Genomic DNA, 24,270 nt, shown 5'->3' on the forward strand with positions numbered 1-24,270 from the left:
ATTAAAATACTTTGATAATTAATGAGTGTGTCAAGAGAGGTGCCACAGTGAGACTGAGATGGTGTCAAATGAAAAACAAATGCCTTTGTTTTTGGCAGGAAGTTAGTCTGGTGGGTAAATTGTGTGGAGGGTCATTTTTACAGTTATCTCCCTCACTGTTAGTCCACACAGAAAACATTAGGTGGTTATGGTAGCGTCAAGTTGAAATGCTCTAGGACTCAATGACTCACCTGCATACTAAATTGAGCCTTTTTGCCAAAGTTATAATTAACCCAACATAACCTTTTTACACAGAGGAAAATTTCTTTTTAAAGTTAACATTGACTCTCATAGTTTTCCTGAAAGCAAAGATGGATCTGGGCTCTTGTGCGTGATGGACTGGTACCCTATCCAGGGTGTAGTGCGACCCTAAATTGGATAAGTGGAAGAAAATGAATGGATTGATTTTCCTATGTTGACAAAAAGTACTACCAACCCTGGAAAGGATGTCAATCTACCCTGATACTACTGAATATGTCAGGAACTATACTTGACCATGAGAAACCCAATTAGGTTGTAGCTGCTACTGAAGACTCTCAAAATGTTAACCAGCTTATCTTTTAATTTTATCTGACATTTCTACGATGTTTCAACACAAATTTGACTTGACAAATCTGCTTATAAGCAGATTTATCTAATGAAAGAAAGTGTCTTGACAGTCTTGAGATGTCCTGCTGCTGACATCCTGAAAGTAGACCTAACTCTTTTTACACATGAACCTCAAGAGTTAAAACAAACTGATGGGTGAGTTGGCTACAGAGTTACAATATTTCAGTTGTTGTAAATACCTACATACTCTAGAAAGAGCACACTTGGAGACGTATTGAACACACACACACACCAGCCTGAATGTGAAATACTGGTGTTTATTTGTTGGCACATTTATATTACAATCTTCAGTCTTCTCACACTGGTCTTATTCCACAGTCCCAAATGACAAGAGGAAAAAAAATAAAAATTCCAGTGACACATAGACCTTGAACACAAATACAGATATGCAACTTCAAGGCTGAGGTCAACGGTTCAAAAGTGAAGTTATCAAATTCAGAGTTTGTTTGGTTGTTTTTCAGAGATGGCAGCTGTCTTTTTTTTTTTTTTTTTAATTAACATTTTTCCAGTCGTTTAGCAGGTGAAACGGTCATCATTGTGCTAAAGGAAAACTGAATGTTACAAATCCTCAGCTGCTAAGTGATGTGCTTTGTTTTATTCTTTTGCTTTGGCCACAAGATGGGGCCCAACTAACTGACATGGCAACACATTAATAAACCGTCCACTTTGGTAAATTAAATGAAGTGACTTTATCTGAAGCTCCAGTGGTTTCAAGTTAGGAAGCGTCATTATTTTAAAAGAGGCAATTTTATAGCCAAGAAGTCCAAGAAAGGGTGAATGTGTTTGTACCATCTAATGATACCATCAGTCCAATGTGGAATTCAAGTGAAAACCTTTACTTCCAAATTTCCCGCTAGCACTCCAACCTAAATCAGTCAATTTGTGACAGAAACTGTTTGAATTTTAGTAAGAAGGGTTAAAAAAGAAAAAAAGAATTACAATAATCCTTTAGGACCAAAGCCAAAGTGCATTCTCTGGCTATCAGATTGCTGTGTTACCTATATACAAGACATCAGGTTGTCAGTAACAAGAGAAGACAAAACAAAACACAGGATAAGGAATAAGTGGTTATTAATAATTAAAAATGACTGGCTGTTTACTTTACTGTTTAAATCCTCCTCACATTCATTTTGACAGTACCTGTCACCCGCATCAAACTAGAGAGCCATAGTTTATTAGGCTTTTGTTTTCTGCCATATGTAGTTTCATCCCGTTTCTATTTAATTGTACCTTTAGATGATGACTAAAAAGTCTAATCAACACAAAATCTCATTTCAAGTGCCAGGTAGAGCATCATAAAGCAAGACTTTGACCACCACACCTTTCTAAAACAGCAGTAAAAACAGTCCAAAGTCTCAGGCTGGAGGAGACTTTAGACCCTTTTCACCTTAACTGTCATTCAGAAGAGATCTGAATTCCTGGATTATTGCAGGGCAGTGTTAGCAGCTGTGCTAGCATGTGGTGATTTCCACCATAATCATAAACATGGAAGAAAAGACTCAGTCCACCACTAAAAGCCACTCTGCTCTTTGTCTAGATAAACTTTGCTCCGCTTGCTTTCAGTTCTCATTTCCTATCAAAGGGTTTCTCATCAGATTGTGAATCATAAGACTGGAGTTTTCTGTGCAAATTCATTGTTAAATACATAAGTACTGCCAAGTCTCCCAACAAACCCTAATGAAATCTTTTTAAATCTATGGGCATCAAATACTTTTTTAATGTGGCTATAATCAGTTTTTTGTTAACATGATTTTTTTTAATGTAAACTGTGTTTCTCTTATGCAAGAATCAAAGACCTTTTGCCTATGTACTTAAACTCAACTTTACACTATTATTCAGCATCTTTTAGCTCCTTCTTGTGGTTTTCCAGCCTGCAGTCCCACATTGCCTGCATTTATACAGTTGTAGCATAGTTTTCAGCTGCAACTGCTTAGCAAAAACAGAGTAAACAGCCATCTGGTGAAAGTAGTGGCGGGGTTATAAACTAGTCAGAAAGAGATAAGGGAGAGCAAACAAAAGATGAATAAAAGGAAAAACAGAACCGAATGAAATTCACCAGTTAGAAAAAGACAACTCCAAACAAATGCAAATGTTTGTTGGATGTGCAAATTTTGTGTCCTATAAACTTGGAAGGTGAAATGTATCAGATCTGCTTATGCAAATTTTTCCAAATTTATCAATGTGGGGAAAAAAAGGCAGAACACCAAAGTAGGGCTGGGCGATATATCGAGTTTTTAAAAAATATCGATATATTTTCATACGAGATATAAGATGTGACAATATCGTTTATATCGATATAGTCTATGTTACGTTATAATTATACTTGTGGAGCCGCAGGTTTGCCTCTCTTTCGTCCACTTTTGTCTCTACGCAACGTTACTCGGCCTCGCCTCTCCTGCACTGAACACAACTCCCCCATAGCTTCACCTGCAGGCAATGACAAGATGAAAGCGGAAAATCTCCGTTAGCGAGTTACCGTGCGTGGGGCTGGATGGCGTCAACGTGTTAGCGAGCTAACCGCGCTAACGACATGCAGCCCAGAGGGGCTGCACGGCCTAAAATCCTTTCCTTTTCTCAAAAATCGACAGTGCGCCTTATGTATGAATTCTGGTTGTGCTTACTGACCGCGAACCGATTTTATGTGGTACACAGCGCTCAGCAATCTGTCAAAAAATGTTTTAATATGACTTTGCTAAGCTACGGAGCTGCACCGCTTGATGGATTGTCGGAGAATTACGGCTACAGAGGAGGAGCCTCGCGGAGTGATACGTACTGTGTGTGTATAAGGATGGCACCTGTTCAGAGACGTGGTGCAGCTGTGAAATCTGTCTCTTTGTTATTATGCTCAGCGTCTATTAGTTTACATTTTGACTGCACAATTGTGAGCTTTTTGTTATGCACAAAAACAACATTGTTTTCTTTTATTTATGGACCATGATTATTTAATATATGCTGATAATTTATTTTTGAGTAATATCTACGCTGTATGTAAATAAAAGTGCCCGTGTGACATCTGGGACACAGTGTGACTAAGAACTCTCTTTTTGTTCTTAACTTATGGCTTAAAAAAAAAAAAAAAAATCGAGATATCTTATATCGCCATCCAGCTAAAAAATATCGAGATATGAATTTTGGGTCATATCGCCCAGCCCTACACCAAAGTGGGGAGATCAATGAAAGAAACCCTCTAGGGGAAAATTCACTGATTAAACCTAGTGGTACAGAGGAGGAAAAGACTCCAGGCTTTCCAACTCAGAATGCAGTTATACTTCATTTCATAGTTTGACTAAAGATGATAAACAAAAAAAACAAAACAAAAACAAAAACAAAAAATAAAAAATCCTTGCCATTACCAATTAATTTTGGTCTAAAACAAAAACATTAAGGTTGTTACAATTTTCTATTATAAATAGGCTCTTTAATCTCACCCACAGCCACATTCCTTGTTCTTTAGCCTCTGATGTACTGAATGCTATCTCAAGAGAAAATTCCTCACAGCTTTAAAGCCAACGCAGTGAGTTCAATCAGGTTTTCCAGCCTCAATTGAAATGACATGTAGCACTCACAGATGTGTAAGAGGTGTTTTGTCATTTGTATTCTCATCTTTGATCTATACAGAAATAAACAATTTACAATAAAAACCTCTTACATGCTATCTACAGCGCCTCCAGTTTCACAGTATTGAGCCAGCTGCTTCACGCCACATCGCAGCCAAGTGATGCAGCTGAGCTAAAGAGACTTTTGCCAAACGTTAGAGAGAAGGAAAAAAAAACCCAAAAACAAACAAACAAACAAAAAAAAAAAAAAAAAAAAAAAAATAGTATCCAAAAAGCATTTTACATGTTAAAAACAAGGTCTCAAACTGTACAAGGCTTGTTTGTTCTGCATCTTGCCAAAATCAGTTTGACATCAGTTTAATGTCAAGCAGGTGTTTTGAGTATTTTGGGGGATGCAGAATAAATACTAAGGAGGGAAGGTTTTAAAAAAAAAAAAAAAAAAAAAAAAAAAAAAAAAAAAAAAAAAAAAAAAGAGAGTCATGACCATAATGAAAAGTGCCCGCTAAATTCATCTGTACTATGTTACAAACACAATGTAAACAATTGCTTTTAACCAATCTGAATGTGAGGAGTAAAATATGGAAATTGTTTTAATAACTTAAGTGATATGTGCTGCACTTTGAAATTACACAAGTCCATGATTCTGAAATCTACTATTTTCACCCTCTCAGTGTTTGGAGGAAGACTCTGTAGTCAGTCACATGAAAGCGTTTTAACAAAGAAAACAAAAAGGGATCAAAAAGAGAAGAGTGAGGACAAAGATGGTTTTTACATTGTCTGCTGACATTCTTTCAGTCACTGTGCAGCGCATATACATATATACATATATGCATGCTCTGAAATTGAAACCTGTAGTGCTTGGCTAGCTTCCCAAATAGGAAAGAAACACAGCTGAAAACAGAAATGGAAAGAATATTGAAATTAAGGGGCCGTATCCTTCAGGTTTAAAAAAAAAAAAACAACAAAACAAAACCACAAAAAAAACATAACAAGAACAACTACAACAGGAGAAGAGTGAAGAAAAGCCAAAAGACCTTACCCTGTCTGTCACACAGTCAGCATCAGGTCACTCGAGTGAGTGAAACGCAACAACAATAGCGCTCATGCAAGACAAGTCACTTCCCACAATTCTTTTCGTTCAGATACAATTTTTCCTATCCTTAAAACAGGGGAGGGAGTACACTTATTATGGGCACATTCATTCACAGAAAAATAAACAAAAAAAAAAAAAAAAAAAAAAAAGATGGAGACATTAAAAAGACCACCAAAAGCCTTCAGCTTAAGCACTAAGTATACACTTTTACATTACAACAGTAAAAAGTAGTTCTTGCATTCAATAAACACCACGCTAAGGGTGTGTTAAGGAAAAGGGAATGAGGGGACACTTCATGCAGTTGTCAGTAAAAACAAAAACAAAAAAGAAGAGGGGTCAAAAATTACATTTACATTTACAAAGTGTTTTGGACTATTCATCCAACACTTGTTGAGTCTGCACCAGATTTCTGGCACAAAGGAGTTGGCAAGGCAAACCATGTTACTGAGACAAGAGAAGAGAAGAGAAGAGAAGAGAAGAGAAGAGAAGAGAAGAGAAGAGAAGAGAAGAGAAGAGAAATAACACAAGTAAGAGCGCAGGTGGTGGCGAAAGCTCCTGGGGTATTCAGAGTTGTGGTTTTAGTTATCTGATCCCAGAAACAGAGCTCTGATTGATGCTGTAGGTAGGGGAGAGGTCCCCACCTATCGTGGTCACCAGTGGAGTTCCATTACTGGTCAGACAACTCTCCTGGAGAGCCTCAAAGTAGGTGGCCTGCACAGGCTTGTGACACTGCAACACTTGTATGGCATCGTCTATTTTAAACCATTCCCTTTTTCTCCCTGTTTTGCAAAAAAAGAAAGCATTGTGGAGAAGGTTAACATGCAAGAAAAAAAAACAACACACGGGGAAAAAAAAAAAAGTCATTATGAAAAATGGGTTTTGACTGATTATTAGTACTGTACACACAGCTAAAGTGAAAATCACAAGGGCAGGAACAAAGCTGGTTTTATAATCTTCCCCAGTAAACACACACTAAAAACTGTAATATCACTAAGGCCAGGCAAAAAAAAAAAAAAAAAGCTACAGTCAAGCATGTGACTGCCTGAGAACTTTGTCCGTATGATCCCCATTCTGACAAGTAAACAAACAGTGCTTTACCAATGTTGACTGAGTCCTCCCAGTCCTCCAGCACCTCCGTTACAATAAGAACATACACATAGGTCCTGTGTTTTCTCTCCTGGTTCTGTGGAAGAAAACATTTGCATAATTAACCAAACAGTAAGGTGACACTTAAAGACACCCCCCCAAAAAAGTCAACACACAGCAGCTCACCTCAAATATTCCCACCAAGCGACCTAAAGTCCCCTTCACACCAGCCTGTAAAATGAATGAAAAATGATGAAATGCTCAGTAAATACTGTCACAGGATGAAGTCACAACAGACGATTAAAGGCTTTTCGTTCAATATGAAGAGATTGAGGTCTATGCAAAAACACTTGTATAATTGAATGCACTCCAACAGCCTAACAATAAACACCCATTTGAACCTCATAGTGTTTATTTGAAATAGTTTCAAATAGAGCTGATTTAATTTGTACGGTAATTGGAAATGGTGTTTGTTGTGCACTGGATTATATTACATCATAAGATTGTGTTTATCCCCACACATTCACTCCATCTAAATCCTGGATTGTGGTTTTTGCGTCCACAAAATAAAAACAATATACAGCATATACAAAGACTGAAGTCTTGTTCTGCATGCACTTTCCTGCAACGAGGCACATTATTTAGGGCTGTAAAACAAAAACAATTGGGGATGTTCTTGTACACTAACTTAATAGGCAAGAGAGATTTTTAGTAGATACACTTATCGTATCCATTTGAAAATTTGACTTCCTTCGAGTTATGGCATTTACAAGATTTTCTGAAAATTTGAGCCATGACCTTGCCCTCAAGGTAACATATTCAATCTCATCCAAGATTTTTAGCACATACCTATGGCATCAATTTGAATATCCTACATTGCTTTGTTCTCAAGTTATCTCATTCACAAACTTGGGAGTCCACATTTGCCCTTTAGTGTCCACTGGCACTAGTGTTGCACGTTGTCTTTTGCTTCGGCTGAGTGTTGCACATTAAAGACATATTAGCCTCACTGACAGAAATTTTCACTGCTGACAAGCCAGGGCAGCAATGTTCAACTGTCCAGTCAACTGATTGTGCACATTCCTACAAAATACAGTCATGTGAGTCTTGTGAAAACCGAAGTACACCCTTACTGCCTCCAAAGGAATTAAGAGGGTAAGCAGAAGCCAGGTGCTACTAATTAAGTGGGTATGCAAGTGTGAAGAAGTTTGAACAAGTATGGGTTGTTTGGAAGGGTTGCCAGGAGAAAGATTAATCTCTGTAAAAAGAACATGGCAACACAACTTGGGTTTAGGTTAACAAAGTTGCATATGAACAAACCACACACTTGTGGAACAACAGATGAGACCAAAGTGAAGATTTTTATTACCATAATACAAAACGCCACATTTGGATAAAACCCAAACACAAGATATCAGCACAAACCTCTGATACCACTAACAATGCCTAAAACTTGGCCAAAATTGGGTCATGCAACAGGACAATGATCCAAAGAATACCAGCAGATCTACAACAAATTTACAAAGAAAGGACTCAAGGTGTTGCAATGGAACAGTCGAAGTCGGGACCTCAACGTGACAGAATCATAAGAGATCTGTGCATAGAAAATACCCGCAAACCTCAATGAGGTGAAAAAACTTTGTAAAGAAGAGTGGGACCAAATTCCTCGACAATAATGTGAAACTGACAAAGTCAAACAGAAAATGATTACTTGCTGCTGTGTACTTATTGCTGAGCATACTTCAGTTTATCGCAGGACTGCTTAGTCCGATGAAAACTCTTTTCATATGACTGTATGTCATATGACATGTTGTTCTTCTTTTGATTACACTGAAAAGCACGCTTTTGACAGCTGTCCAACAGTGTCAGGAGCCACTAGCATATATCTTGCCTCCTTTAGCTTTAACACAAGCCAAAAAAAGAAAAAAAGTAGAGAAAAAACAAAGCAAAACAAAAACAAGGTTTTTGCTGCCTCAACTTCAAAACCAGTTTGTTTTATTTTTTCCTAGAAGGGATTGGTTTCCAAGTTTCTCTTTAGATACCATGTTATCATTACCCAACTTCGCCCAACAGATAACACACTTGGGCTAACAGTCGTTGACATTGCTGGTCCAGCAGAAGTCATATGACAGGTATTTTTCACGCATCTCCCCTTAACTGTAAACTTTGTTTTCCCACAAAACAAAGCACTATATTTTCCCCTATTAGGCTCCCATACAGTGGGGCAAAAAAGTATTTAGTCAGCCACCGATTGTGCAAGTTCCCCCACTTAAAATGATGACAGAGGTCAGTAATTTGCACCAGAGGTACACTTCAACTGTGAGAGACAGAATGTGAAAAAAATAAATCCATGAATCCACATGGTAGGATTTGTAAAGAATTTATTCGTAAATCAGGGTGGAAAATAAGTATTTGGTCAATAACAAAAATACAACTCAATACTTTGTAACATAACCTTTGTTGGCAATAACAGAGGTCAAACGTTTACTATAGGTCTTTACCAGGTTTGCACACACAGTAGCTGGTGTTTTGGCCCATTCCTCCATGCAGATCTTCTCGAGAGCAGTGATGTTTTGGGGCTGTCGCCGAGCAACACCGACTTTCAACTCCCACCACAGATTTTCTATGGGGTTGAGGTCTGGAGACTGGCTAGGCCACTCCAGGACTTTCAAATGCTTCTTACGGAGCCCGGGCGGTGTGTTTTGGATCATTGTCATGTTGGAAGACCCAGCCTCGTTTCATCTTCAAAGTTCTCACTGATGGAAGGAGGTTTTGGCTCAAAATCTCACGATACATGGCCCCATTCATTCTGTCCTTAACACGGATCAGTCGTCCTGTCCCCTTGGCAGAAAAACAGCCCCGTAGCATGATGTTTCCACCCCCATGCTTCACAGTAGGTATGGTGTTCTTGGGATGCAACTCAGTATTCTTCTTCCTCCAAACACGACGAGTTGAGGTTATACCAAAAAGTTCTACTTTGGTTTCATCTGACCACATGACATTCTCCCAATCCTCTGCTGTATCATCCATGTGCTCTCTGGCAAACTTCAGACGGGCCTGGACATGCACTGGCTTCAGCAGCGGAACACGTCTGGCACTGCGGGATTTGATTCCCTGCCGTTGTAGTGTGTTACTGATGGTGACCTTTGTTACTTTGGTCCCAGCTCTCTGCAGGTCATTCACCAGGTCCCCCCGTGTGGTTCTGGGATCTTTGCTCACCGTTCTCATGATCATTTTGACCCCACGGGATGAGATCTTGCGTGGAGCCCCAGATCGAGGGAGATTATCAGTGGTCTTGTATGTCTTCCATTTTCTGATGATTGCTCCCACAGTTGATTTTTTTCACACCAAGCTGCTTGCCTATTGTAGATTCACTCTTCCCAGTCTGGTGCAGGTCTACAATACTTTTCCTGGTGTCCTTCGAAAGCTCTTTGGTCTTGGCCATGGCGGAGTTTGGAGTCTGACTGTGGACAGGTGTCTTTTATACAGATGATGAGTTCAAACAGGTGCCATTCATACAGGTAACGAGTGGGGGACAGAAAAGCTTCTTACAGAAGACGTTACAGGTCTGTGAGAGCCAGAGATTTTCCATGTTTGAGGTGACCAAATACTTATTTTCCACCCTAATTCACGAATAAATTCTTTACAAATCCTACCATGTGAATTCATGGATTTTTTTTTTCACATTCTGTCTCTCACAGTTGAAGTGTACCTCTGGTGCAAATTACTGACCTCTGTCATCATTTTAAGTGGGGGAACTTGCACAATCGGTGGCTGACTAAATACTTTTTTGCCCCACTGTATATGCAAATTGCCAGGGATTTGGCTCTCGTTTTTTTTTGTTTTTTTTTTGTAGTTCTAAACTGCAAAAATTTATGATCCTCACAAACAAAAACAAAAAGAATTGGTGCACCACTTGGAAAACACTCTCCTAGCTGAAAAAGCTAACATCCCTAAAAAAGGGATCAATTCACAAAGTAGGTCAATGTCAGGTTCCCCCCTCATAATGACTGGACATAAATTACTTCTACAGCAATGAAATTACTATTAAACACATTGATAATTGTCATTGATTTCTTCTGACAAAATGTTTAACATTAATCAAGCAACTGACAAAATAAACAAAAACAAAACAATAATATAGTGAGGAAAAACAAATTCACAATCTGTCAGAGCCCAGTCTCAGATGTCCAACTACTAGTCAAAAAAACTAAACTACATAAAACATAATATTCAACAAAAACAGAAAAACATTTTTCAGAGGCTGAAGCCACAGTTTTCTTGGAAAGTGCCAGATTAGTGGGGGAAAAGGTTCCTGATTTACTGATCAACTGATTTTTAAAATTGACTTATTATACATCTGAAAAATAACCCTCTCTCAACTTTTGGCACTTTTTGACAGCCTCTCTCTCAACATCGTTTTTAGTTTTGTCATGTAAAAGGTCAGGGAAAAAAGCAGATGAATAAAAACTTTGCAAGTTATTATACCTTTTCTCACAATCCTAAAATCAGAGCCATATAAATGTCACAACCTTTCTGTCATAGAGAAACTTTAAGGTCTCTGAGAGCTTAATATTGTTGAGAAAATTTTAACACCAAAAATCATCTCCAAGATTTTAACTCCCAGAGGTTAACAGTAGGTCAGGTTTTGATACAGCACCAGGCCTCTCACTGACATCTCTGCAGCTTCTTCCTCAGTTTCCAGTTTCACTCTATAAATAAATGTTGACTCCACACACTGTACCAATTGCACTCCTAAGGCCTTCAGCTTGATCATATGGTAAAGAGCAGGCACACCACTAGAAACTCCAAAGACGAGCCAGGGATTAAGTAATAGGCCAAAAGTCAACCTGTTTGTTTTTATGAGATGGAAAAAGTCTCCCAGCTCTGGCATTCATGTAACACAAGACTACTGGGCAACACTTGGGAAGAGGATGTACAGCTGAGACTTCGTTACCAGTTATGCAATGCGTCTTCAGGTTGCAGGGTCGGGGTGCATCTCCAAGATACAAGGATTAACAGAGATAGTGAACAGTCTAACAAAGAAACCCTCTGTAAATTTTGGCTTGCTACTGCATGCCTTGTCTTCACTCTCATCCCTGGAGAGACTCCAAACCAATAAGCATAAGCAATCACTTATCACTTATACGGTGATCAGAACAGGCTCACCAGGATTAGGATATGTCCTATTACACCATCGTCCAATAAAAGGCTTAGAAAGCCAGTGTAGTTGGTGATGTATCAAGCAGCACTCAGTCACCACAGAGTTTCTGAATGTAGCCTTTTAGCACATAAGGAGCCTGAGAAGTGATGTGACATTGCTTTTGACCCTGTGGAAATTTGCTGGCAGGCCTAAGTGTCCTGCAACCACCAAAGCTACCAATCAGCAGGAGCCAGGATAAGGGATGATATCAGCATCCATCAGTATGACGGATCACACAGAGAGGATAGGCTTTATAAGGTCAGCGGCCCACTAGGAGCCAACCGCCGGGTGAGATTCAGTGTCTTATGTGCCCTGTGTCCATTCTGATCAAAATATCCAAAGGATGAACAGCATGCAGAGTGGAAGAATACCTGATTTAACAAACAGGCGTAGGCAGTATAAGTAGGATATTGATTTCCAATTAGCTTCAGAACTGTTTACTAATTACTACCCATCCACCCCAATACAGAACAACAAAAACAACATGTTGTGTCCTCCAAGCTGCCCTTGTAATGTGACCACTACTGTATACTAATATATATAGCTACGAGAAACTTACAAACAATAAAACTCAATTGTTGTCATTTTTTGCGTTTGTGTGACTTGACTGTACTGCAGTCAAACTGCTGTGCAGCCAGTGTTCAATCTCTGTGTGACCTCCTTTGACACCTAAAGACTGCTTTGTAACATGATGCTATGATACAGCTTACATGTTGCTAGGCTCTCTCTCTTACTGTCCATGCAAACAGGATGACTGCATTGACAAAATGGATTTTGAGAACAAGGTATCAGGCTCAGTGTTAAATACAGACAAGTTAACAGAACTGTAATACAATACATCTTATGAGTCTATACTCAAACAAATTTGCCACACTTTCTGAGAATTATATTTCCAGCTACTGACATTTCTGAAAAGGATCACGTTAAGGTTCCCAGTACGCAGTATACATAGAGACAACATCTGTCACTTGGAAAACCAAAGAGAAAAGGCCATCATACTACAGGCTTAAATAAGATATAACAATATTGAGTGACACAACCAACCTCTTCACACACTTCTCGAGCTGCTGCAACATTGGGCTCCTCTTCGGGCTCCATTCCCCCTCCAGGAACTATCCACTTGTCAGGATGTCGACTACTGCTCACCAGTAGCACCTGCAAAACACCCCATACAATACTGGTCAGGTATGACAGTCCAACTCTGAGTTACTGTTCACATAATATCAACTGGGACATCGAAAAATACAACTCAAGAAAAATGGAAATGATAACTCATTGGGTTTAAGAAAACTAGTACTTTTATTACTGTCAATAAATCATAGCTAGTGAACTAGTTTAGATGTTGGGTTCTTAGTGGAGATGAGCTGTGGAACCCCTGGCTGCCAGTCAAATAATCTACAGTCTTAGGTAAAAGTTTCCACTTTGGTGCTGGTAATGCTGATACGTTTCCTGTAATCAACAACCCCTGTCTACACAGTCTGGCCTTTACTTTAACCAAAATGAGGAATTGGTTTGGTCCCATCTCCTCCCCTAGAAAAATGTAAGTACAAAGACATCTTTGTGTCTCCTTTTGACTGTACGTGAGCGTCCCAAATCGCGACTGAGCTCAAGTAATCCACAACACGTTTTCGCTTTTTCTGATACGGCTAGATAGGAGCGATAAATACACAAATAGCATTAATAATGTTGTAAAATATGCACACAGGGCTCGACGCTTCCATTAAGCTGGTGCTCCAAATATCAACAGTGTCAATTTCGCAAACAAACTAATCAAAATACACAAGTGATACAAGCCGGCTATCACTGCCAGAGTCATCTTCTGGCTTAAACTAGGATAGCTACTAGCTACATAGCAGTACAATGTTTGGCTAGTAATACCAGTTGCATTAACACAATACACTTAGCTCGCCAAACTATCTGTAACGCGAGCAGATACATATCTTAGCTGTCGCTTTAAATACTAAATATTCTCTGTCCATCCGACAGCTGGTAGTGATAGAGTCAGCACTCACCACAGCCTGTACTGTGGGCTGTGGTTGCTGGCCGATAGCCGGCTGCCCACGGCAGCAACCCGGGTAGTTAGCAAGCTAACGTTAGCATTAGCGCGGAGCTAGTAAGTCTGGTCATAACCGAGGCTGCTATCTGCACTGCTAAAGAGGCTTACATAACACTCGAGTAAGTACCAGCTAAAAAATAGTGACTAATCAAAACGTCGGGAGTCGACACGAGAATAAAATATATCATTTTCCAGCTGGGATAAAACCAAAGCCGTGTTGATAAACGTCTCGATCTACACACAACAGAAAAGGCTGGATAAAACCTACGGATGCTAATATTAGCTTGGCCCTCCAGACAGTTCACATCACCGAACTCACCTCCTCCTCGCTCTCGCTCCTGAAGCACAGGCAAGCGGCCCGCTTCTTGTAGCCATCCCCGTCGTACGTCCGGGTTTGGTTTGACTTGAGCTTCATCATTTCGGGAGCGTAAAAGTTCAAAAGTACAGCTATATTTGCCACTTATAAAGACGATGGTTGTAGACGCAAAGTCCTCCTACGGGGAACCTCGGCGTTTTACTTAAAAGAAATAACTTCTTCTTCGCTTCATTTTCACAAACCTGGGAACATCTACGGCACGGTCGCCATTACAAGGAGCCGCTACGCCCACGACGTAGTTTAACCATTAATAGCTTGGCGAGCGTAAGAAATTTACCTATCAAGGGTTGAAGAATTAGGGCAACGAAGCGTGGGGGAAAACGCAGCACCACGCTCTGACTGGAGTGAGCCGGTAAAGGGAACTGGCACGTGAGGCTCCAACTAGATGGCCCGGTCTACTTATCTGATGCCGATATTAATTTATATGACTTTTTTATTTGGGGAAACATCGTATTTAGCGTAATCAAATTAGTTTGCTGCTCACATTAGAAAAAGAGACACCAGGTTAATTCATCAGTTTCAGCACCGCAGGTAATGGACAGCGCAGGAATGGCCCTCAAAATAGAGAAAAGCTGTTTTTAGGCAAACACAAAATTCAAGTAAGTCTTCAAATGTATTTTTGTCAAATCCTAATATACTTCAAATGGAAAATAGCTGCAAAATACCTAAATAATAGAAATTGTTAATAAATTATTAAGCGTAAAACTGGATTGACCTATAATAAAATTCTATTTTAATTAAGGTGGATAGTCTACTATCATGTTGATTTTCAACCTTGTTATCCCTACATGGGAGTTTTAGTATTTAATTGCTCAGATGCTTGTCAAAACACATTTTCTAATAATACATTATAAACTATAATTATACACTGTAATGGCCTTGGGTCTCTTTTTATACAGGTTAAAAAATACATTTGAAAGTCCTCCACGAATCTTCTTTTATTCTTCATCTAGTACTATCTAATGCCCCATATCTACAGAGCAGGCTGTGGCTCTAACAGTGCATACTAAATCAACATAGAAGCAAATAGCGTATCGATCAGAAAGAACACTTTTGTGCCCTCAGTTAGATCACAAAGACATTTCTGAATCTTTATCTTTGCTTTCCAGGAAAGGTCGACCAAAGTTTGAATCTTATCAGGGTTTTCTGCATTGTTATAACTTGGATAAGACATATAAATATGTCTTATAAGTCCAATTTAGGAAACAGCATTGGATGGTCTGGGCTTTTCGATGTTGCTAAAAAAGCACCTTGCTCTGCATTTGCATTATTATAAATGAACAAACAATGAGTCACAGTCTTACAAACCTGTTCAGGTCCCTAAATAATCAGTTTAATCTCATTATTGCAGCGACTTAATTGTGGGAACTCCAAATTGAATTTTAAATTGAATTTGTTACATAAACTTGCCAACCACACAACAAAACCCTGTCCTTAACAACAGAGGATGAATCTGATGTAACTGCAGTGCGAAGGAGTGGGCCACAGCAAACAATAAAACAAAAATGCTTTGTTGTTGAATGTCTCAATTTCACAAACAAACACAAAAAGCACAGACATGAATCTCAGCTTTCATACAAGCAAACAAGTTAATTTACAGTATTTTATGATGTGTGTAAAGAAAAAACAAGAAACCACCACCACAAAAAAATCCACAAAAAAAACCCCAAACAAAAAACAGTTCAGAGTTCATGGAATAATAAAGCCCAGTTAAGCAGACATGAATGAAAACTCTTTAGTGTCAGTTGAAATGTTTTCTGTGTGAAAAATTGGGGCAGGGATAGCTCAGTTAGTGTGGTTGCCCCCCACTGAACAGCTACCCTGAGGTACCCCTGAGCAAGGTACCATCCCTACACACTGCTTCCCGGGCGCCTGATTAGTGGCTGCCCACTGCTTCACTGAGTGAATGGGTTAAATGCAGAGAGCATAACTTCCCCACGAGGATCAATAAAGTATACATTATTATTATTATTATTATTATTATTATTATTATTAATAATAATAATAATAATAATAATAATAATAATAATAAATTAGTCAGGTCTGCAAATACAAACAATAAACCAAACCAGAAAAGAAAAAAAGGGGCAAATATTGAAGTTATTTTAAGATGACTGGCACATCATGATTTCCACCAAACTCACACAAATCCTCAGCATGCTGATTTCTTACAAAAGCTCTTATTCAAGTCTTTTCTATTGATTGTTCAAGTTGTCATTTCATTGCTTTTGTCATAGCTGCAATAACTCAGTTTCCCACCAGTAATCAACGCAACGCATTTTCTCCTTATTCGATTCACTAACTTCTCAGTTTTCTACCCACAGATGTTGACATTTGAATTGGCTCTTACCTTCTTCTCAGCACATCTCAGATTGCTCTTCATTAAAGGGCAAGTCTTGCTTCGATGACATAATCAAGAAGAAAAATAAACACAAACAAAGCTAATCAAAAACTAGTATGAAATTATGGTATTGAATCTCTGTAAAATAAGAATAACTCAGGCTTAACGCTTACATTTTTATACATCTAATTATTTGAAAATATGTAATACTGAGCAAGGGCGCCTTTTAAAAGGTTTAAACATGGAAATACATTAGGTTGTGAAGAGGAGGCTATAACTAAGCAACAGGTTGCTTGTATTTGGACCCATTTGTCCATTTCTTCCACTTATCTAATTAAGGGTTGCCACAGGGCTGGAGCGTTTATTAAACCCTCATAGGCTGAGAGACGCTGCACAAATTGCCAGTCTGTTGCAGGACTAACACACAGAGACAGACAGTTCATGTTCACAACCCTAACCCTTTACATCTATAGCCAATTTAGAATCTCCTAACCCGAAATATGTCTTTGGACTATGGGAGCTCATGCAAACAGGGGAAGAAGATGCAAACTTCACAGACAAGGGCCCAAACCTGGATTCAAACCAGAACCTAATTGCTGTGTGGGTGACAGTGTTAGCCATCAGACCACCATGCCACCTGTATTTGGTCCTACTTGTATCATATTTTTATTTAAACACATCCCCCATTAATTATTGGGGAAAAAAGTGAAAAGCTTGAGTCCCCTAAAAGTGAAACTAATTGTACGGCACAGTAGGTGTTCATAATATTGTGTCCACCACCTCCTGTGTGTAGCTATTAAAATACATTACAAGATGGAGGAAAGAAAAATGTAATTAGATGTGTTGCCTCGGGCTAATGTAAATTATGCAACATTAACATATAAATGTAATTAAAATAAAATAACAATTTAAAAAAAGTGTTTTCTAGGAGCAGGAGTTGGGTCAGCACATTCTCAGTTGTTGAGAAAAGGCTTCATGATACTGTAATTATGCACATTCAGCATCATTGTTGTTGACTACTAGCAGATGATTTTCAGTGTGCAAGGAAAACACACAGACGTGTGGGGCCACAGAATTTTTTGTTTGTTGTAGATTTTTTTTTCTCTCTACAAAAATCTATATTATATCAGCCTTGTCTGCTAGACTAACTAATCTCTTTATTTCTTTATCAAGTCATTCATTAATCTTCCATTCTGCTAACCACTTTCTCAATTAATTCACAACCTCCCTGCTCTATAAAATGACATATAACAGTTTCAGAGAAGCACTGACAGAAACGGAAAAGGAGATTACTGAAAAGATAAATTCAGACAGAAAGTTTCACATTATGGGCATAAAAGTCAGATACATTTATGCTAAAAAATTTAAAAAAAAATTACATTTAAAACAACTCCAAAGAATTATAATAGATGCGGAACAGAAAATGACAATAATTAACAAAATCTAGTGAAAGAATAAAAAGGAAACAGACATATAAAACCAAGTCTATGAAATTCTACATTAGGAAGTGATTTGAAGATTATCAAATGTATCTTAAGGATTGAGGGTGTAAGACTACAAACTGGCTTATATTCGATCCATCCATCCATCCATTTGTTTTTTTAACAAATGAATTTTTTTTTTTAACAAATGAATATTTCTTCTACGTAGTTTGGAGTGAAACCCAGACAGGCTTTGAAATGTATGAGTAAATTTTAAAAACTAAATTTTAAAACAGGAATCCGGTTGAGAAATCCTTCTGAGGGTCCAACACCAGGAGATACAACCCAGAAAGTATGACACCAAGCGACGGGTGAAGTTTTGATGGTTTCAATTGATGATTTTTCTCAGTGAATCAAATTTCGGGTTTCAGCTATCTTGATTTCACTTTCTCCAAGCATCTGCCAACTTCCAAGGAATCCATAAGATTTATGAACCCAACAGAAAATAAACAAATGTTGCAAAGACATTTGAAATTCATCAGGGTCACGGTTGTTTGCACAGAATGAAATATATACTTTCTATGCCGCCTCTCTCTCTCTCTCTCTCTTCGGGATGAGGAAAGCAGGTCTTACACAATTAAACATAGGGTCACACTCAAGAGGCTGCACTATTACGATCTGCTGTTGCTACGGCAACCAATTCTCTTTGGAAGTCTCTGATGAACCATTCACACATAGGGGCGGTGTTACAGTTTCTGCCCTGTCCAGAAGAGGGCGCTCACCTCTTGCAGTACTGCAGCATTTCTTTTTTAATTAATTAATACATTTTTAAAAAATCGTTCATAAGGGAGCTCTTATTCCTAGACCATATGATCTGATCCATGCGTATTTTAAGGAAGAATTCTTACTATGTTCCTTTCCCCCTTTTTTCCCTTTCTAAATATAGATCTTTTTTTGTTTGAATTTTCATGAAAGGAAACATGACTTTGATGTTTATCTTCTACGTTGTGTCACTGGTACCATATGTGTGCTTAAATTAAAAGTGACACATACTGAAAATCAAAACCTAACAAGTGATGAACTCCAAATCAAGGATATTAATTTTCAGTTGATAATGATGAAAACTAATCAGAGTTAAGGCATATTAAAGCACACTGTATTAAAAAAAGAAAAAACAAACTATAGAACACAGTAGCTAACCTAAATTAGATACCAACACCTGAACAGCTATAGTCTCAGATCTTACAGTGAAACCTCCGTATAATTATGTAGGACATTAAATCTGGGTCCTTGCAGACTTTGATACAGATCTTAAGCTTCACTCTCACAGGTATTGTTCCAGTTTCAGTTAATATAACTAAACTTGCTGATTTGCTTATTACAGTTATGTGGTAAAAAGGCTTTTTAAGAATTATTTTGACAACCTGTACTTTGTGACAACTTTGAAAATTAATTAAAAAGTATAAACTTTTAGGAAGGGGAAAAAAAGCAATTTACAGCAATGCAAATGCTGTAAATCTTTTGTACTCATCAGCATCTTTGTCTGTATTATACATACAGTGGATATATTGCCCGTAATTCTGAAAAATATAATATATAACATGATATAATATAATTCTTCTTTTTTCTTTAAAGTTTCAATTGGGACATCCTTTGTTTTGGTACTTGCTTTTCCATGTGCATACATCTTCAAAGAACTGTACTATTTGCTTCAGTGACTTGGGTCCACCTGATCTCAAAAGATGTCAATTAAAAGGCTAGTCACATAATAGTAATTAGTACAAATATGACTTTGTTGTAAACACACCATATGTTGCATACAAATAGCTAAAAGAAAGAAACTGCAGAACAATCTAAAGAACTGAGAACATTTTGCTGTTTGTTTGCACAACAATAAAATTGATAGCATCCACAGTTTTTAGTTGAATGATAACTAGTGATGCATGACATCCATGGACACATGATCAGCTGCGAGACAGAGGACACTGTCGGCTGTCTTGGATGCTTGCATTTTTACGTATACTTTGTTTCTCACCAGGCGACTACCTCTGTGTGTGTGTGTGTGTGTGTGTGTGTGTGTGTGAAACACTGCCAACTGAAATGGCTGATATGCAGACACATCAAAACCATTCATGCCCAAGAAAATAGCTTTTGAAAAGCTGTCCAATGCAGTGACCACTATGCATGAAAGAGCCACAAGAGAGACTGCATTTTTTTAAGTAGTCGCATATAGTCTAAAAACAAATCAATGTTTTAAAATAAGAATTCCATTCATTCATCCATCCATTTGTTTTGTTTTTTAAATTATCTACTGCATATCATCTTTTTTCAACACAATGTGCTTATGTCTGGGTGGAACTTACTTGGGTGGAAGTTCTTGACTGATTCAATCATTTACTGAGCATAGCTGTTTTCTCACGATCTGTTCTCATCAGACCAACCTCTTCCACCTGATCTTCTGTTCTGCCACCTGTTGCACCTCTTTGGTCACCTCTTCCCACTCTGCTAATCTGTCTCCATGGTACATTGTTCGTGTCCTTGTCTGTGTTCGGCTGGCACACTTTTAACTTTATTTGTCTACCTAGTTTGGTACAACCTGTACTTTTGACTTTTACCCTTTTGTGTCTTGTTTTGTGTCCTTAGTCTCTTTCACCCACAGGTCTTTTCCAGAAACTGACTAAAATATAGCTACAGTTTTAAATAGTTGAGACATTAAGTCTCAGTGCATACATTTACATATACATTTAGCCAGTTTGAAACCACTGGAACTTTTTATTATGCATTTGCACATTTATGTGTGAATGCTGGCAGTTGCTACAACCCAGAACACTCCACATTTTTATTTTTAGAACAAAGAATGAGTGTAAAAGCTCATCAGCCTAGTTGTTACATTAGTGCTAGCAGTAGACCCAGCAGTCAGAACCAAAGCTCAACTGTGTCAAAAGTAAATGAGCAGGGAAATTCAGCTTTAGTGCTATATCTCTTAATATTGCAATCCCAGAAGATGCCATACAACCAAAGGCTGTAGCTGCTGAGGTCTGTTTAATCGAAGACTCCAATTGGCAACATTAACCTTTCAAGTACCTTTTTTTTCATCTGGTAAATATGCACGTTAATGACCAAACAAGCAGGAGATTGTGTTGTCTTGCCCAAGGCCAGAATAGATTGTGCTCGGCTTCACACACAGGAGAACCAATTTACTGGGTTGTGTTTTTCTGGGCTTAAAGTAGCATTGTCCTCTGTCTGCAAAGAATCATTGCTGAAAAGGTTGGTAACATATAAAATCATTACTTATATCACAGCCCATCAGATATTGCGCTTTAGTTTTCTTTAATTGAATGCTCAGCAAAAAAAAAGAAAAGAAAAAAAAGGACTATCTGGAAAAGTGTCTAAAAATCTAAATATTAAATACATATCACTATTTGTTCATCTTCTCTTCTGCTATGATCCATTTAATAAAAGGCCTGACTGAGCTATAGTTATCTAATTTGACTGATGTCTGATGGAAAAGAGTGTATATGTCTCACTTCAATATTATATCCAAATTATGGTAAACCACTCTTTTTTGAGTTGAGGTTTGAGTGCATGTTAAATGACATAACCACCAGGGGCTGCTATTATGCCAGTTACAGAAAGCCCAAGCTCATATATCCAGTGATATTCAATACCTAATTTATTTAACAGCCAAGAGAGATGAGCTCATGTGTATAGTATCATAATATAAGGTTAAATCACTTTCATTTGAAAACTAATATGAATATTATCAGCATTTAATACTAAACATTAATTGCTAAATAAGTTCTCAATTAATTATTTGATGTATGAAAGCAACATCACTAAACCTACAGACAGCACTGCTCTGTATTTTTATAGCTTTGATGGCTTTGGTATTTTTGGCCACTGTTTCTCGATCTATGCTAAAACACTCTTATTAACTGTATTTTCTATTACTCACAAGGCATCTCTATACATGCAGTAATCTAATGCAGCTGTCTAAGTGTTTCGTGGTAATCTACAGATCAAATCTGTTTTTCTGTGTGCACATCCTCAGCCAATTTGGACTGCAGCCAGTCTCTTATATAAAAAAGGCTCTTGGAGTTCAAAGGTTACAGCTGCGACAACTGTCAGCCAGCCAGCAACACGACAAAAATATTTCACTCACATAAAGCATATGGCTTGTCTGTCTGCCCCGGCTGGCCTGTTTCACCATTTCGTTGCAAAATATTGCTTTAAACAAGAGTGACAAACTGACTCATTCCTTTGTCTTGCCACTTGTGGGCGTGTCAGACAGTCTCAATTTTAGATAATCAGATGTTAGCGAACAGTCTGTATGTCCTCAGAGTTCAATATTCGATGACACAGACGCTGATGAAAAGATGTGACATGCACAAACATCAGATTCTGTTCCAACAATTAGATCATTTATTTGAATGGGGAGCATCTGTGTCATCTCCTCCTCCTTATTCTTCCACACATCATCATTTGTCTTTGAAAACTTTTAAGGCAGCTCATCCTCACTGAGATTAATCCAGCTTTTGTTATTAAGAAGAAAAAAAAAGCTATTTAAAGCCAAATTATCTAGATCACTGAATGAGTGAATGGACAAAAGCCAAACCAGCTCGGAGTTGTCATAAGAAGAGGATTCCTCTAAATCAAGTAGTGAAGTTTTGGTCTTTACTGAACACCGTCAATAAAGTGAAATCTTGTGACCTCACAATTTACATTTTGATTAATTTCCCTAATGGATCCATGAAATGAGAGATGTCTGGGGGAAGGCGATTATGCTTGAGTGGCTAGTCTCTTTGACTGGGATTTTCACTAGTGACTGGAATTAACATGGCTTAAATTCTCTCCGCCCCATAGCTAATTGAAACAAGTAATTCTCCAGAGTTGTTTTGCGCAGAGGGATGGGGAGGACTCAGTTCCATAACATGTTATCCTCAGAGCAAGCACGTTCGACAAGACCCGGTCTACTGCAGCAGAAAGCAAAGCAGAAATGGGTCTCCTGGTGGAAATAACTTTTGTAGCCATTCTCCACAGCTAAATAATTCACTTATTATGCCAACTATGCTAAACAGAAATAGAACACCGGTTTGAGGAGCTGACAGATGGAAGGGAGTCAATGCTTTGTGGAGTAATAAAAAGATGTAAAACACTCTGTTCAATAATGTGCACAAGTTAGATCTGTGATTTTTTTTCTTTTCTTATTTTTTGCATGACTTACAAGGTCCCACTACAGCTCACAAGACTTTCACTCAGTCTAGGCATGTAGCTGGAATTTGCTCCAGCAGAGGTGTGGATGAATATTCAGAGGCTAAGCTGCCTCCAAGGCCCTGAGAGACATGACACACACACACACACACACACATACCACCACCACCACCAAGGACCCCCACTGCCTCAGCCTCCAAGTCTCTCTCTCTCTCTCAGGCACAATCCCTTCCACCTTCCCTTGATGTGGTGGAGTACGTCCAACACTCCACAGGTGTGACCCACTCAGACCTGTGAAAGCCTCCACCCCCCCTGCCCTGTGATCAGGGAGGCAGAAAGAGCAGCTGCGCATATACTCGAGGCAAAGGCCAAATAATCACCGGGAGCCTCCTATTGGACATCTTGGAAAATTAATCAATCAGGACTGCAAGATGCACCGATGCCACCGTTGAACTGATCGATGAGGAAGTCCTTTGTCACTTCACAGCACACGTTAGACGTTTGAAGGTTAATAGCCAAAAAATGGGTGCATCAATCGCATTCAAGTCTCAAATAATAACATCCCATGCCTAGTTTAAAACTAATTTCTCGCATTTTTGCTGGATAATCTGGGACATATATTGGCATGCCCTTGGACATAATTTCATAAATGTGCTGCAGAGCGTGGCTGCTGTCAGTCAGGGAAACACGCACACGGACACACAACACACACCCAGTATCTAGATTGAGTTTTCTCACTCGGTGATTGGACTTGATATCTTCGTCATGGTCTACGCACAGCATCCCAAACCTTTGAGATTCAACATACTGCATAGGCTGCGCAACAGCACCTGTAACGTGCGAGCCGACCCAAAAGCGTCACATTTGAATCATTTATACCATCTCTGCTGCTGTCACCGTGAAAATTGCATTGATTGCAAGCGATCTCACAGTCACAGGAATTCATTATATCTGACAGAAAAATATCAGTCGGATAAAACAGAATTGTTGTGACTTGTTTAATTAGTCCAAGAGGATTTGGTACGCATGAAATGAGCTTTACAACTTCAATGCTGAGATATTTTATTAAAAACAAACAAACAAGCAAACAAACAAAAATATCAACTAAATCAGATTTGACTGGCAGTAGGGGTAGACCGGGTGGTTTTCTGTGTTTCTTGTTGCTCACTATATAGACGAAGATAAACACAATCCTCGACACTGAGGTCTGGGTGTGGGGTGTGCTGAGGGGTGAAGCAGCAGGCGGCCAAATGGACGTTAAAATTAAACAAATTGATG

The 24,270-nt window shown here is 38.6% G+C and overlaps 1 protein-coding gene across 1 annotated transcript; it reads right to left on the bottom strand.

The window, feature by feature from the left end:
* Positions 1-885: 885 nt before the first annotated feature.
* Positions 886-14,370, bottom strand: nudt3b (nudix (nucleoside diphosphate linked moiety X)-type motif 3b). Its single transcript, XM_085457467.1, has 5 exons — positions 13,963-14,370; positions 12,632-12,742; positions 6,571-6,615; positions 6,397-6,481; positions 886-6,077 (listed from the first exon to the last, which is right to left on the bottom strand). Exons 1-5 carry the CDS (start codon positions 14,059-14,061, stop codon positions 5,881-5,883), a joined length of 537 nt encoding a protein of 178 aa, XP_085313593.1. The 5' UTR covers positions 14,062-14,370; the 3' UTR covers positions 886-5,880.
* Positions 14,371-24,270: the final 9,900 nt, after the last annotated feature.

Source organism: Copadichromis virginalis, linkage group LG5 (genome assembly GCF_057382275.1).
Source record: "Copadichromis virginalis isolate Kocher_CV1m ecotype Utaka linkage group LG5, C_Virginalis_male_GT1.1, whole genome shotgun sequence".
NCBI classification, from domain to species: Eukaryota; Metazoa; Chordata; class Actinopteri; order Cichliformes; family Cichlidae; genus Copadichromis; species Copadichromis virginalis.